At 46.6% G+C, this 12,322-nt stretch overlaps 1 protein-coding gene across 1 annotated transcript in view; it reads right to left on the bottom strand.

Annotated features, from left to right (window-relative positions):
* The window catches only part of unc80 (unc-80 homolog (C. elegans)), a gene marked incomplete at both ends in the record, with an annotated part of 117,814 nt that overhangs the window by 26,820 nt on the left and 78,672 nt on the right, over nucleotides 1-12,322 (bottom strand). The window contains 10 exon segments of the mRNA XM_080776437.1: nucleotides 825-1,090; nucleotides 2,248-2,428; nucleotides 3,537-3,638; nucleotides 5,291-5,380; nucleotides 6,909-7,003; nucleotides 8,274-8,457; nucleotides 9,776-9,862; nucleotides 10,027-10,127; nucleotides 11,189-11,332; nucleotides 11,857-11,988. Of these exon segments, the coding sequence (XP_080632563.1) occupies nucleotides 825-1,090; nucleotides 2,248-2,428; nucleotides 3,537-3,638; nucleotides 5,291-5,380; nucleotides 6,909-7,003; nucleotides 8,274-8,457; nucleotides 9,776-9,862; nucleotides 10,027-10,127; nucleotides 11,189-11,332; nucleotides 11,857-11,988 (1,382 nt within the window).

Below are 12,322 nucleotides of genomic sequence, written 5' to 3' on the forward strand. Positions count from 1 at the left end.
GGTGGTGAACAGGGGATCCACTCACCTGTAGCATGGTGAACAGGGGATCCACTGACCTGTAGCATGGTGGTGAACAGGGGATCCACTGACCTGTAGCATGGTGGTGAACAGGGGATCCACTCACCTGTAGCATGGTGGTGAACAGGGGATCCACTGACCTGTAGCATGGTGGTGAACAGGGGATCCACTGACCTGTAGCATGGTGGTGAACAGGGGATCCACTGACCTGTAGCATGGTGGTGAACAGGGGATCCACTCACCTGTAGCATGGTGAACAGGGGATCCACTGACCTGTAGCATGGTGGTGAACAGGGGATCCACTCACCTGTAGCATGGTGGTGAACAGGGGATCCACTCACCTGTAGCATGGTGGTGAACAGGGGATCCACTGACCTGTAGCATGGTGGTGAACAGGGGATCCACTGACCTGTAGCATGGTGAACAGGGGATCCACTGACCTGTAGCATGGTGGTGAACAGGGGATCCACTGACCTGTAGCATGGTGGTGAACAGGGGATCCACTCACCTGTAGCATGGTGAACAGGGGATCCACTCACCTGTAGCATGGTGGTGAACAGGGGATCCACTCACCTGTAGCATGGTGGTGAACAGGGGATCCACTCACCTGTAGCATGGTGGTGAACAGGGGATCCACTCACCTGTAGCATGGTGGTGAACAGGGGATCCACTCACCTGTAGCATGGTGGGCAGGATCCACTGACCTGTAGCATGGTGGTGAACAGGGGATCCACTCACCTGTAGCATGGTGGTGAACAGGGGATCCACTGACCTGTAGCATGGTGGTGGGCAGGGGATCCACTGACCTGTAGCATGGTGGGCAGGATCCACTGGTAGCCGCTGAGGGAGAACAGGTGGTTGAAGTGCACGGCCGTGTTGATGGCCGTGGCGGTGTACTGCCTGAGGAGGGCGCTGTCCTCGGGGTGTAGCAGCAGCGCCCCGTTGAAGACGTTGAGGAACAGCATCATCTCGTCGCCCCACGGGTACTCGCTGGGCATGCCCAGGAACACCTCCTCCAGGAGCTTGATCCACAGCACCTTGTGCAGCGTGTCCAGGCCGAACAGCTCCTTACCTACGGGTGATAGGCATGTAACGATATATCGTATATCGCGATATATCGATATTATATCCCGACGATATGTATCGATTTATTTAAAAAAAAATATATATATATATATATATATTTATATATATATCACATGATTTTGGAGAGAAATGAGACAGTAGAGGCCTGGAGAGGGGAGCTGTATATGTGTCTGTGACTGTGCCCAGGTGATGGTCGTTATTGATGCTCATTAATACATCAAGGAAGGCAATTATCTTTGCAATGTAGTTAAATAAAAATTGTGAAAAAGCTGTGGGAAGGGGAAGATAAATCATAAAAAATTAAAAAAAGTTAATTTGTCTGGAAAATCATTGTGTTGAAAATATCGTGGGTACTGCGCCCGTCTCACAACGGGTAAGGGCTAGTAATATCAATCGACGAAATCAACGCTGTTGTCGAAACAGGGAGAACCAAACTTTGACACAGAGATGAAATGAAGGCCTCGTCTCGTACCCTGAGGCCCGTTGAACAGGGAGAACTACAGAGATGAAATGAAGGCCTCGTCTCGTACCCTGAGGTTCGTTGAACAGGGAGAACTACAGAGGTTAAATGAACGCCTCGACTCGTACCCTGAGGCTCGTTGAACAGGGAGAACTACAGAGGTTAAATGAACGTCTCGTACCCTGAGGCTCGTTGAACAGGGAGAACTACAGAGGTTAAATGAACGCCTCGTCTCGTACCCTGAGGCTCGTTGAACAGGGAGAACTACAGAGGTTAAATGAACGTCTCGTACCCTGAGGCTCGTTGAACAGGGAGAACTACAGAGGTTAAATGAACGTCTCGTACCCTGAGGTTCGTTGAACAGGGAGAACTACAGAGGTTAAATGAACGCCCCGTACCCTGAGGTTCGTTGAACAGGGAGAACTACAGAGGTTAAATGAATGTCTCGTCTCGTACCCTGAGGTTCGTTGAACAGGGAGAACTACAGAGGTTAAATGAATGTCTCGTCTCGTACCCTGAGGTTCGTTGAACAGGGAGAACTACAGAGGTTAAATGAACGTCTCGTACCCTGAAGCTCGTTGAACAGGGAGAACTACAGAGGTTAAATGAACGCCTCGTCTCGTACCCTGAGGCTCGTTGAACAGGGAGAACTACAGAGGTTAAATGAACGCCCCGTCTCGTACCCTGAGGTTCGTTGAACAGGGAGAACTCGGCGTCGATGGCCGTGCGAGGGAAGGAGGGCAGCCGGAGCAGGTCCTCTTGGAGGAGGGAGACGTGGGACTGCTTGTGGACGGCCGGCATGTTCTGGGTGAGAGAGATGAGGAACAGGACGCGGCCCACCTCCTCCAGCTTACGGGAAAACACCTGCACACACACACAGAGAGAGAGAGAGAGAGAGAGAGAGAGAGACAGAGAGAGAGAGAGAGGGAGAGAGCGCCCATGAAGCGCTTCTTCTTTTCTTTTTTTCCAGTTAGTTATCGAACTCCTTTTCTAGTTTTTAAATGGTGCAACCACTTCTACAACCAGCTCGCAATGTCCATGTACCCGCTTGTTTGTGATGTACGTCAAATGAGCACGAGTGGTGTGCGCGTGCACCACTGGTGTGCGCACGCACCCGTGTTTGTAGTGCCGTGCATGTGCGCGTGCACCACTGGTGTGCGCACGCACCCGCACCCGTGTGTGGATGTTGTTGCTACATAATTAGCGTCAATGCTAACGAGCTAAAATATAGCCATCCTTGCTCTAGAAAGCACCAATGTTTCCATCTAGACCACCGGATTATCAGCAAAAACCTCCGAAAATCGCGCTAATGGACCAAACCATGGAGAGCTCCGTAGATTAGGAGTTATTCAGCTTTTAGAGAGGGGAGTTGCACCACTTGGTTCACACAGGTGTGATTTTTTCAGCTCCTGGCCCTTCTCCGGCAGCATGTGGACCAGGTTGAGCTACAGTAGCTGTTTCTGGATCAGCTCCTGGCCCTTCTCCGGCAGCATGTGGACCAGGTTGAGCTATACAGTACCTGTTTCTGGATCAGCTCCTGGCCCTTCTCCGGCAGCATGTGGACCAGGTTGAGCTACACAGTACCTGTTTCTGGATCAGCTCCTGGCCCTTCTCCGGCAGCATGTGGACCAGGTTGAGCTACAGTACCTGTTTCTGGATCAGCTCCTGGCCCTTCTCCGGCAGCATGTGGACCAGGTTGAGCTATACAGTACCTGTTTCTGGATCAGCTCCTGGCCCTTCTCGGGCAGCACGTGGACCAGGTTGAGCTATACAGTACCTGTTTCTGGATCAGCTCCTGGCCCTTCTCCGGCAGCATGTGGACCAGGTTGAGCTATACAGTACCTGTTTCTGGATCAGCTCCTGGCCCTTCTCCGGCAGCATGTGGACCAGGTTGAGCTACACAGTACCTGTTTCTGGATCAGCTCCTGGCCCTTCTCCGGCAGCATGTGGACCAGGTTGAGCTATACAGTACCTGTTTCTGGATCAGCTCCTGGCCCTTCTCCGGCAGCATGTGGACCAGGTTGAGCTGGGGCGACACCGACCTCCGGAACGGATAGATGTCCCTGACGTAGGTCTGGAGGAAACACATGTTAGGATGACGTGGTGGAAGAAGCACTCAATTGTTTTACTTAACCCATTCTGACCTGAGATCAGATTCATACGAGGTTTCCACTGGACACACAACTGGTCTGATTAACCCATTCTGACCTGAGATCAGATTCTAAAAAAATGTCAGTCGTTCTTCGATTTTTCAAAAATAGCAGACCTACAAGCTCGTAGCGCGCCACTCGGTGGCGCGCTATGAGCTTGTAGGTCTGCTATTTTTCAATAGCTAAAGCATAACATGATGCTAACACCGAAATGGGTTCCCGGTCAGAATGGGTTAAAGGACCACTTCACCACTTTTCAACCTATCTTCATATAATAGGTCCTCACTAATAATCATGAAAAAATGGCGCAATTGTTTTCTACTCAGTCTGTGTCTCATATATAGGAGGGCTGTGGGCTGTTCAGAAACTGTCTTCCAGTGACATCATCGATGGGGAATACAAGCTAATAGAAACTGCAGGCTTTCTAGTCCTGAAAAGTTGCAATGCCAAAATGGAAGCCATCGTTCTCTCACGATAATGAAAATCTAAACATTTTTGTAAAAAAAATCTTGTTTAAAAAAAACTCTGCCTAATGATGATGTCACTGGAAGACGGTTTCTAAACTGCCCACAGCCCTCCTATGAGACACAGACTGAGTAGAAAAAAATCGTGCCATTTTTATCATGATTATTATTGAGGACCTATTATATGAAGATAGGTTGAAAAGTGGTGAAGTGGTCCTTTAAGTAAAAGTACCAATACTGCAATTTCAAACTACTACTTCGCGTTGCGATGCCTCGCGTGGGGTGCGCACGCTTTTCCGACACACCGAAGATCCGAAGCGGGGGGACATGCGATGCAATGCGAAAAAGCGATGGTCCGACATGCGCTGCTCCCGTGCTTGCGGTTAGGGTTAGGTTAGGATTGAGGTTTCGGATCAATAGTATGTCGGAACTAAAGCCTGCACCCCCTCGCGTTGCGATCGCAAGTGTATAAGTGTATAATGAGCCATTATGACGGCATCAAGGCCCGCCAAACTAAATAAAATTATTTCACGCAAAGTATTTAATGTGTTAATGTGTCGACTTCATTATAAATGTCCAAAGTGTGTGAAAATGTCATACCAATCCGTAAGACACTCAATTAGCAATGTTTTTTTTTGCCCTACTTTGATTCAATACGATATCAATACCTAGGGTGCTGATATATTATTGCGATATATTTCGATTCTGTGATTATTTGTTTTTGCGACGTTTTTCCCCAAGTTACTTTGCTTTTTATTATACTAGAACATTTTAAAACAATTCTAAACGATATAGACCGGGAAAAGTTCAATCATACACTTCAATGCAGCCAGATAACGCCAGTCAGTCTTTCTGTCATGAAAACATTTATAAATATAAATAAATGAATAAATACAAAAAATATACTGAACTTTCGCCGATTCGATTTTAATATTGTGGCGTTAGAAATTGTGATATACATTTTTGTATGTATTTATTTATTGTATAACTTTTCCACCCACCCCTATACAGTAAATGGAATACACCTCAAACATTCTGTATACAACAACAGCTGACTGTCCCTCGCCTTGGCATAATTAATAATAATATAATAATAATAATAATATCCCCACCTTGGCATAATGAATGAGGTTCCAGCGTTTGTCCATGAGGAAGTAATGTGCCGATCTGGCCTCGGGAATGTTGAAGAATTCCAGGCACTCCTGGATGGAGAGACCAGCGTTATAACATAACACTGCATCACCATGAGGTCTTAAGTTAAGTAATAAGACCTGGTTACTTAAGACACGCAAAATACAGCCCTTTGTTTTCAAATAATTATGACGCTTTGTATGGTCCCGTTCGTTATATATTAACCTTGCAGCAATTCATTTAAAAATAAGATGCATCATCATCACATGTTATAAAAAGTTTATATTGTATACCATTAGCTTTAGAAACGGGTAGATTCATTGGTACTCCTGAGGAGGACAGAGTCTGTCTAGTGTGTGATTTAAAAGAAATTGAAAATGAAATTCATCTTTTGTTTTACTGCCCATTATATGAAGAATTAAGACATGTATTATTTTGTAAAATGACAACCATCTGTGCTGACTTTTTCTGGTTGGAGGACTATGAAAAACTGGAATTGTGTTTTAGGAAAGGTACTTTTGCTTTGGCAGACTTTAAATGCAGGGCGTGGGAAATAAGGCAGAATGTTTTGTTTGTGTTAAAAAAAAGGGAATATCAACAAAAAATATCTGTTTATTGTACACAATGCAATACTGAAATGCAATGATATGGTGTGTCCTGTAAGTCCATGTGGGCTGGGCGCCTTTGGTGCATGACACAAAAATAAATAATTCTATCTATGTATAAGATACGGCACCATCTCCCATGAGTTTGCTGTTACCTCACACTCAACACTCCTAGATGGAGAGATATAAGTTACTGTATATTAAGATACTACTACTACTACTAATAATAATTATATATAATATAAGATGCTGCATGATGATGAGCTTGCATAACACTCAGGGAGAGCAACTCCTCGCCTGACACACATTGGTCATTGATACGTCACTCATTTATTTTAAATGGCAACTGGCCGTCAACACGACTTCCTTTGTGCTAAACGAGCGATCCATTTTATGGCTTTTGAGCATTACAAGAAACCTTTAAAAAAATGTTTTCAAATTAGGGGGCGATCTTATCACCATACATCATCATACATCATCTGATTCCGGACAATCGGAATTTGCGTCCTCACCTTTGTCTTCAGTGTTTGTGTTCGCATTCGGCTCAAAAATGAAAGCCTGTGGGAACGAGACCCATTTCCTGGTCTAGGAGTGGGAGTGAACTACAGTGCAGAGGGGGTGGGGCAAGGGGCGGGGCTAGAGGAGTGGGAGTGACCTACAGTGCAGAGAGGGGGCGGGGCTAGAGGAGTGGGAGTGAACTACAGTGAGCAACATGGCAACCATCTGAATGGGTGAATGCCACTTGAGTCTGAGCCCAACATGGCAACCATCTGAATGGGTGAATGCCACTTGAGTCTGAGCCCAACATGGCAACCATCTGAATGGGTGAATGCCACTTGAGTCTGAGCCCAACATGGCAACCATCTGAATGGGTGAATGCCACTTGAGTCTGAGCCCAACATGGCAACCATCTGAATGGGTGAATTCCACTTGAGTCTGAGCCCTATTTCAACCATCTGAATGGGTGAATTCTGAGCCCTATTCCATCACTTACTTTGAGCAGAGCTTCGAACTGGGTGTCTTCGTGAACTGGAAGCTGTGTAGGAATATCGCACTCGTTCTGCCCGTGCACCACCAGGGTCTTAGTTCCTGGAAAACAAGTGAATTGAAAGGGGTTTTCCAAAGGGGTTTTCCAAAGGGGTTCTCCAGGAAGCGCACAAAAGGTTTGAAGCCGATGGGGCCAGCAGTCTACGTATGGAGAGACACACACACACACAGACAGGGGCAAACAGAACATCACCATCTCAATCCACACAGACAGACAGGGCAAAAACATCGTCTCAATCACTAGGTGGCAGCATAATACTGCAGGGGGAAGACTTCAGCACCATGGACAGTGGACACTAAGAAAATATCGCGACCTGTTTCCAACTGTCTCCATGTTCTCCCCGTGTCCCCTAGGGTAGGTACCCTCACATGTTCTCCCCGTGTCCCCTAGGGTAGGTACCCTCACATGTTCTCCCCGTGTCCCCTAGGGTAGGTACCCTCACATGTTCTCCCTGTGTCCCCTAGGGTAGGTACCCTCACATGTTCTCCCCGTGTCCCCTAGGGTAGGTACCCTCACATGTTCTCCCCGTGTCCCCTAGGGTAGGTACCCTCACATGTTCTCCCCGTGTCGCCTAGGGCAGGGGTTCTCCCCGTGTCCCCGAGGGCAGGGGTTCCGTGTTCTCCCCGTGTCCCCTAGGGCAGGGGTTCCCAAACTTTTTTGGACCAGGTACCCCTTTTGGGGTAGATATTTTTCCAGGTACCCTCTCATCCTCGCAACACGGATAACAATATATTTACAACCACAAGCAGTGTTTCCTGCAGGAAAAAGCTTTGGCATGGTGCTGGGCACAGGCCGCAATTTTGATTAATTAATTAATTAATTTGATTAATTAATTAATAAGATTAATACATTAAGATAAATTTGTATTATTGCTCTTGTATTGCTATTGGAGACACTGGGGGGGACACTGGGCAGGCACTGAGGAGGCACTGGGGAGACACTGGGGAGGCACTCAGGGGCACACTGGGAAGGCACTGGGAAGGCACTCGGGAGGCACACTGGGGAGGCATTGGGGAGGCACTCAGGGGGACACTGTCTAAATGGGGGTCCCTGGCATATCTTTTCAAATGGGGGTCCACGGGCTAAGTAGTGTCAATTTGGGGGTCCTTGACATGAAAAAGTTTGGGAACCACTGCTTTAAACACTTTAGCACTTTATGAACATGAACAAAATAGATGGGTCCCCCCTGGAACTCCCTCAGGTACCCCTGGTACTTTGGGAACCACTGCCCTAGGGCAGTAGGTACCCTCACATGTTCCCTCCCGTGTCTCTTAGATAAAAAAAAATATGGGTTACAAAAATGGTGTTCACCTGGCATGGAGGCGGTGACCAGCAGTTTCACCTCACACTGTTCCTTCTTCATGGTCTGCTTCAGGTCCTTGAAGAAGAGACCCTCCACGTAGCCCACCACCTCCCACAGGAAGGTGAGCGTGGCGGAGATTGCGTCCATGCCCCACTCGCAGGGCGTGCGCACAAAGTACATTATGAGCCCCACCTGATGGAGACACAAAGTACACGATCAGCCCCACCTGAGAGACACAAAGTACATTATGAGCCCCACCTGATGGAGACACAAAGTACACGATCAGCCCCACCTGAGAGACACAAAGTACATTATGAGCCCCACCTGAGAGACACAAAGTACGCGATCAGCCCCACCTGAGAGACACAAAGTACATTATGAGCCCCACCTGAGAGACACAAAGTACATTATGAGCCCCACCTGAGAGACACAAAGTACATTATGAGCCCCACCTGAGAGACACAAAGTACATTATGAGCCCCACCTGAGAGACACAAAGTACGCGATCAGCCCCACCTGAAAGACACAAAGTACATGATGTACTAGAAATGTAATCTCGTTATAATAATACTTCCATGATGTGATGCACACACATCAAACTAGCCTGGCTAATAAGCCAGACTCAAATACCACACGGTCGTCGTGTGGGTCAAACATTTTCTCTTTGACGCAATTGGTCAGAGCTATACTGTCAGTCAAAGGTCTCAAGCATTGAATCAATGTCACTGTACCAAAGCCCGCTTTTGACAGGGGGGGGGGGGGGGGGGGGGGGGCGGGGGCAGATGTAATTTCCTGGGGTCTAGTAGGACTATAGTAAATAAAATAAAAAATACATTGCTATAAAATTGTGTAAGAAAATACATATTTAGGCCCATGTTCGAATGCCCCCGCCCGTCAAAAATAGCTAAAATTGCTAAAACGAAAGAAAGCAAGAAAACGTTTAGTTTTTTACACTCATCTTTTACTTTCTCTAATAACAACCTAAAACATGAACCTTGGTTGAAAAAAAACCTAAAGTTGTCCTTTAAAATGTAAAAGATAATGTGTGGATGTGACTATATAGTTACCAGATAGTTAAAGGTTTTATGACATTCATTTTCATTTATTTTAATTTTTCCTTTTAGGTTTTATGACCTCAATTACACCCAAAAAACCTGAACTTTGAACATTCAGTGGATTTTCTGTGGTCTGAAGCTTTCTTTGGCATTTGGAAGCCTTTTGAGCTACAATGAAAAACAGGCACAGTGAAAACAGTGACATCTGCTGGCAAATCCCATTGACATATATGGGATTTGCAGGCTCTTACATCACAAACTGCCGGCAAATCAGAGCACCTGTTTGAGCCAGAAAACCCCCAGATCACAGAAAATCTACTGGATGTTAAAAGTTCATGTTTTTTGGGTGCAATTGAGATTAGAAAACCTAAAAAAAATAAGAACAATTCCAAAACCTTTTTTTTAATGTCACAATCCCTTTAAACAGGATGTGACTGAGGTCTATATATAGTTACCAGATAGTTAAACAGGATGTGAGAGGTCTGGGCGGGCAGATCTCCGATGTTCAGCATCAGTTTCCTCAGCATGTACATCAGCTCATCCTGACATGAAAGAACAAACAAACAAACAAACCATTATACATTTCCCCCCCCTACCTGTGTGTGTGTGTGTGTGTGTGTGTGTGTGTGTGTGTGTGTGTGTGTGTGTGTGTGTGTGTGTGTGTGCGTGCGTGTGTGTGTGTGTGCGCATTGAGATGCTTGTGTACCTGTCTGTTGCTAACGGTGAGCTTCTCCAGGAAGTGACGCAGCACCAGGGCTGGATCCTCGATCAGACAGTTCCACAGGATCTGCTGGGCCACGGTACTCACTGAGGAACCAGGAGAACACCGCTACTTACTACTGAGGAACCAGGAGAACACCGCTACTCACTGAGGAACCAGGAGAACACAGCTACTTACTGAAGAACCAGGAGAACACAGCTACTTACTGAGGAACCAGGAGAACACCGCTACTTACTGAAGAACCAGGGCAACAGATTATTAGAGGAAAGTTTCTTATTGTTCTATACTGATGAACCAGAGGAGAGTTTCTTATAAGGACCACTTCACCACATTTCCAACCCATCTTCATATAATTGGTCCTCACTAACTCAACCCTGGCCAGCGCCAGGGAGGGGGGCGATAGTTCAGCGACCGCCACCGTTCACCACCGTTCTATTTGGTTGTAGAAGAAGAGCGCCTCCTGGATCGTCTCCCCAGAACAGCAAAGGTGAAGGTGGTCGCGCTGATCGGACTCATCACTGGCTAAGAGTCTTTAGAAGGTGATCGCACTGATCGGACTCATCACCGGCTAAGAGTCTTTAGAAGGTGATCGCACTGATCGGACTCATCACTGGCTAAGAGTCTTTAGAAGCGTTCATATTTTAGATGCGCGGTCACGGGGAGTTGCTATTGAGCCACTAAACACAGTCGCTTTATTTATCCAGCGGGATTTGAAATGGAATAGGCCTACTCATTAAAGGACTAGAAATGGAATAGGCCTACTCATAAAAATGATTTGAAATGGAATAGGCCTACTCATAAAAAGGATTTGAAATGGAATAGGCCTACTCATAAAAAGGATTTGAAATGGAATAGGCCTACTCATAAAAAGGATTTGAAATGGAATAGGCCTACTCATAAAAAGGATTTGAAATGGAATAGGCCTACTCATGAAAAGGCCTAGAAATGGAATAGGCCTACTCATAAAAAGGCCTAGAAATGGAATAGGCCTACTCATAAAAAGGATTTGAAATGGAATAGGCCTACTCATAAAACCCAGATGACACCCACGCACCACCAGATGACACCCACGCACCACCAGATGACACCCACGCACCACCAGATGACACCCACCCACCCAACGATGGCACCCAACGATGACACCCACCTGCGACACCATCGTCTCGAACCTCCCCGTCCTCCATGAGGTGCACGATGGGCAGGACGGCGGCGCAGATGCATGCTGGGAAAACAGCCTGGGGCGGCTGCAGCATGTGGTGCGTGGGGGTGTGTTCAGTCGTGTTCTCCTCATCTGGCGAAGAAGAAACGTAGGGAAGAAACACAGCGTTTATACTTTGATCATTATGAATCATTTACATTCATTTTTATTTTTAAATTATTATCTTTTATTTGCTTTTGACATTTCATTTACGTACAGTTGTAAAAGGCAAGTTGTAAATATATAAATACATTTCCTAACTGAAAAATTTCAAACCCTTCCCCGACCCTTTCCTAGTACAAGAAAACTATCAAATGCATGGTTTTCTTTTTGACCACGACTATCTGTGCTACAACATGAATAAAAATAAACATGACAACAAAAAGAAAGACAAGCAGACAATTATAAAAACAAAAAGACAACATCAACAATCTCTGTTATGCTTCAATTAGCTCTCTCCAGTTCACGTCCCATATTTGGTATGTAATCCATTGCCCGACCCCAGATCTTCAATCATTTACATTCAGATGGGTGTGTGGCTGTACTGGGATCAGACTGATGTGTGTCTGTACTGGGATCAGACCGGTGTGTGGCTGTTCTGGGATCAGAGGGTATACCTTCTCCGCTGACGGCAGACGGAACGGACCAGATGGAGCCGCGGCAGAAGGAGTAGTTCCTGTGGGAGTTGCTGGAGGCGCAGGACGGACTGACGGACAGACGGCGCGACGCCAGGTTCACCACTTCTTCTGCTGGCGGGAGAGAGAGAGAGAGAGAGAGAGAGAGAGATGGAGACAGACCAAACGTTGGAGGAGAGAGATGGAGACAGACCAAACGTTGGAGGAGAGAGAGAGATGGAGACAGACCAAACGTTGTGAAGGAGAGAGAGAGAGATGGAGACAGACCAAACGTTGGAGAGAGAGAGAGATGGAGACATACCAAACGTTGTGAAGGAGAGAGAGAGAGAGATGGAGACAGACCAAACGTTGTGAAGGAGAGAGAGAGAGAGATGGAGACAGACCAAACGTTGTGAAGGAGAGACCAAACGTTGGAGGAGAGAGAGATGGAGGAGAGACCAAACGTCAG

Source organism: Protomyctophum bolini (genome assembly GCF_963924005.1).
Source record: "Protomyctophum bolini genome assembly, chromosome: 11".
NCBI classification, from domain to species: domain Eukaryota; kingdom Metazoa; phylum Chordata; class Actinopteri; order Myctophiformes; family Myctophidae; genus Protomyctophum; species Protomyctophum bolini.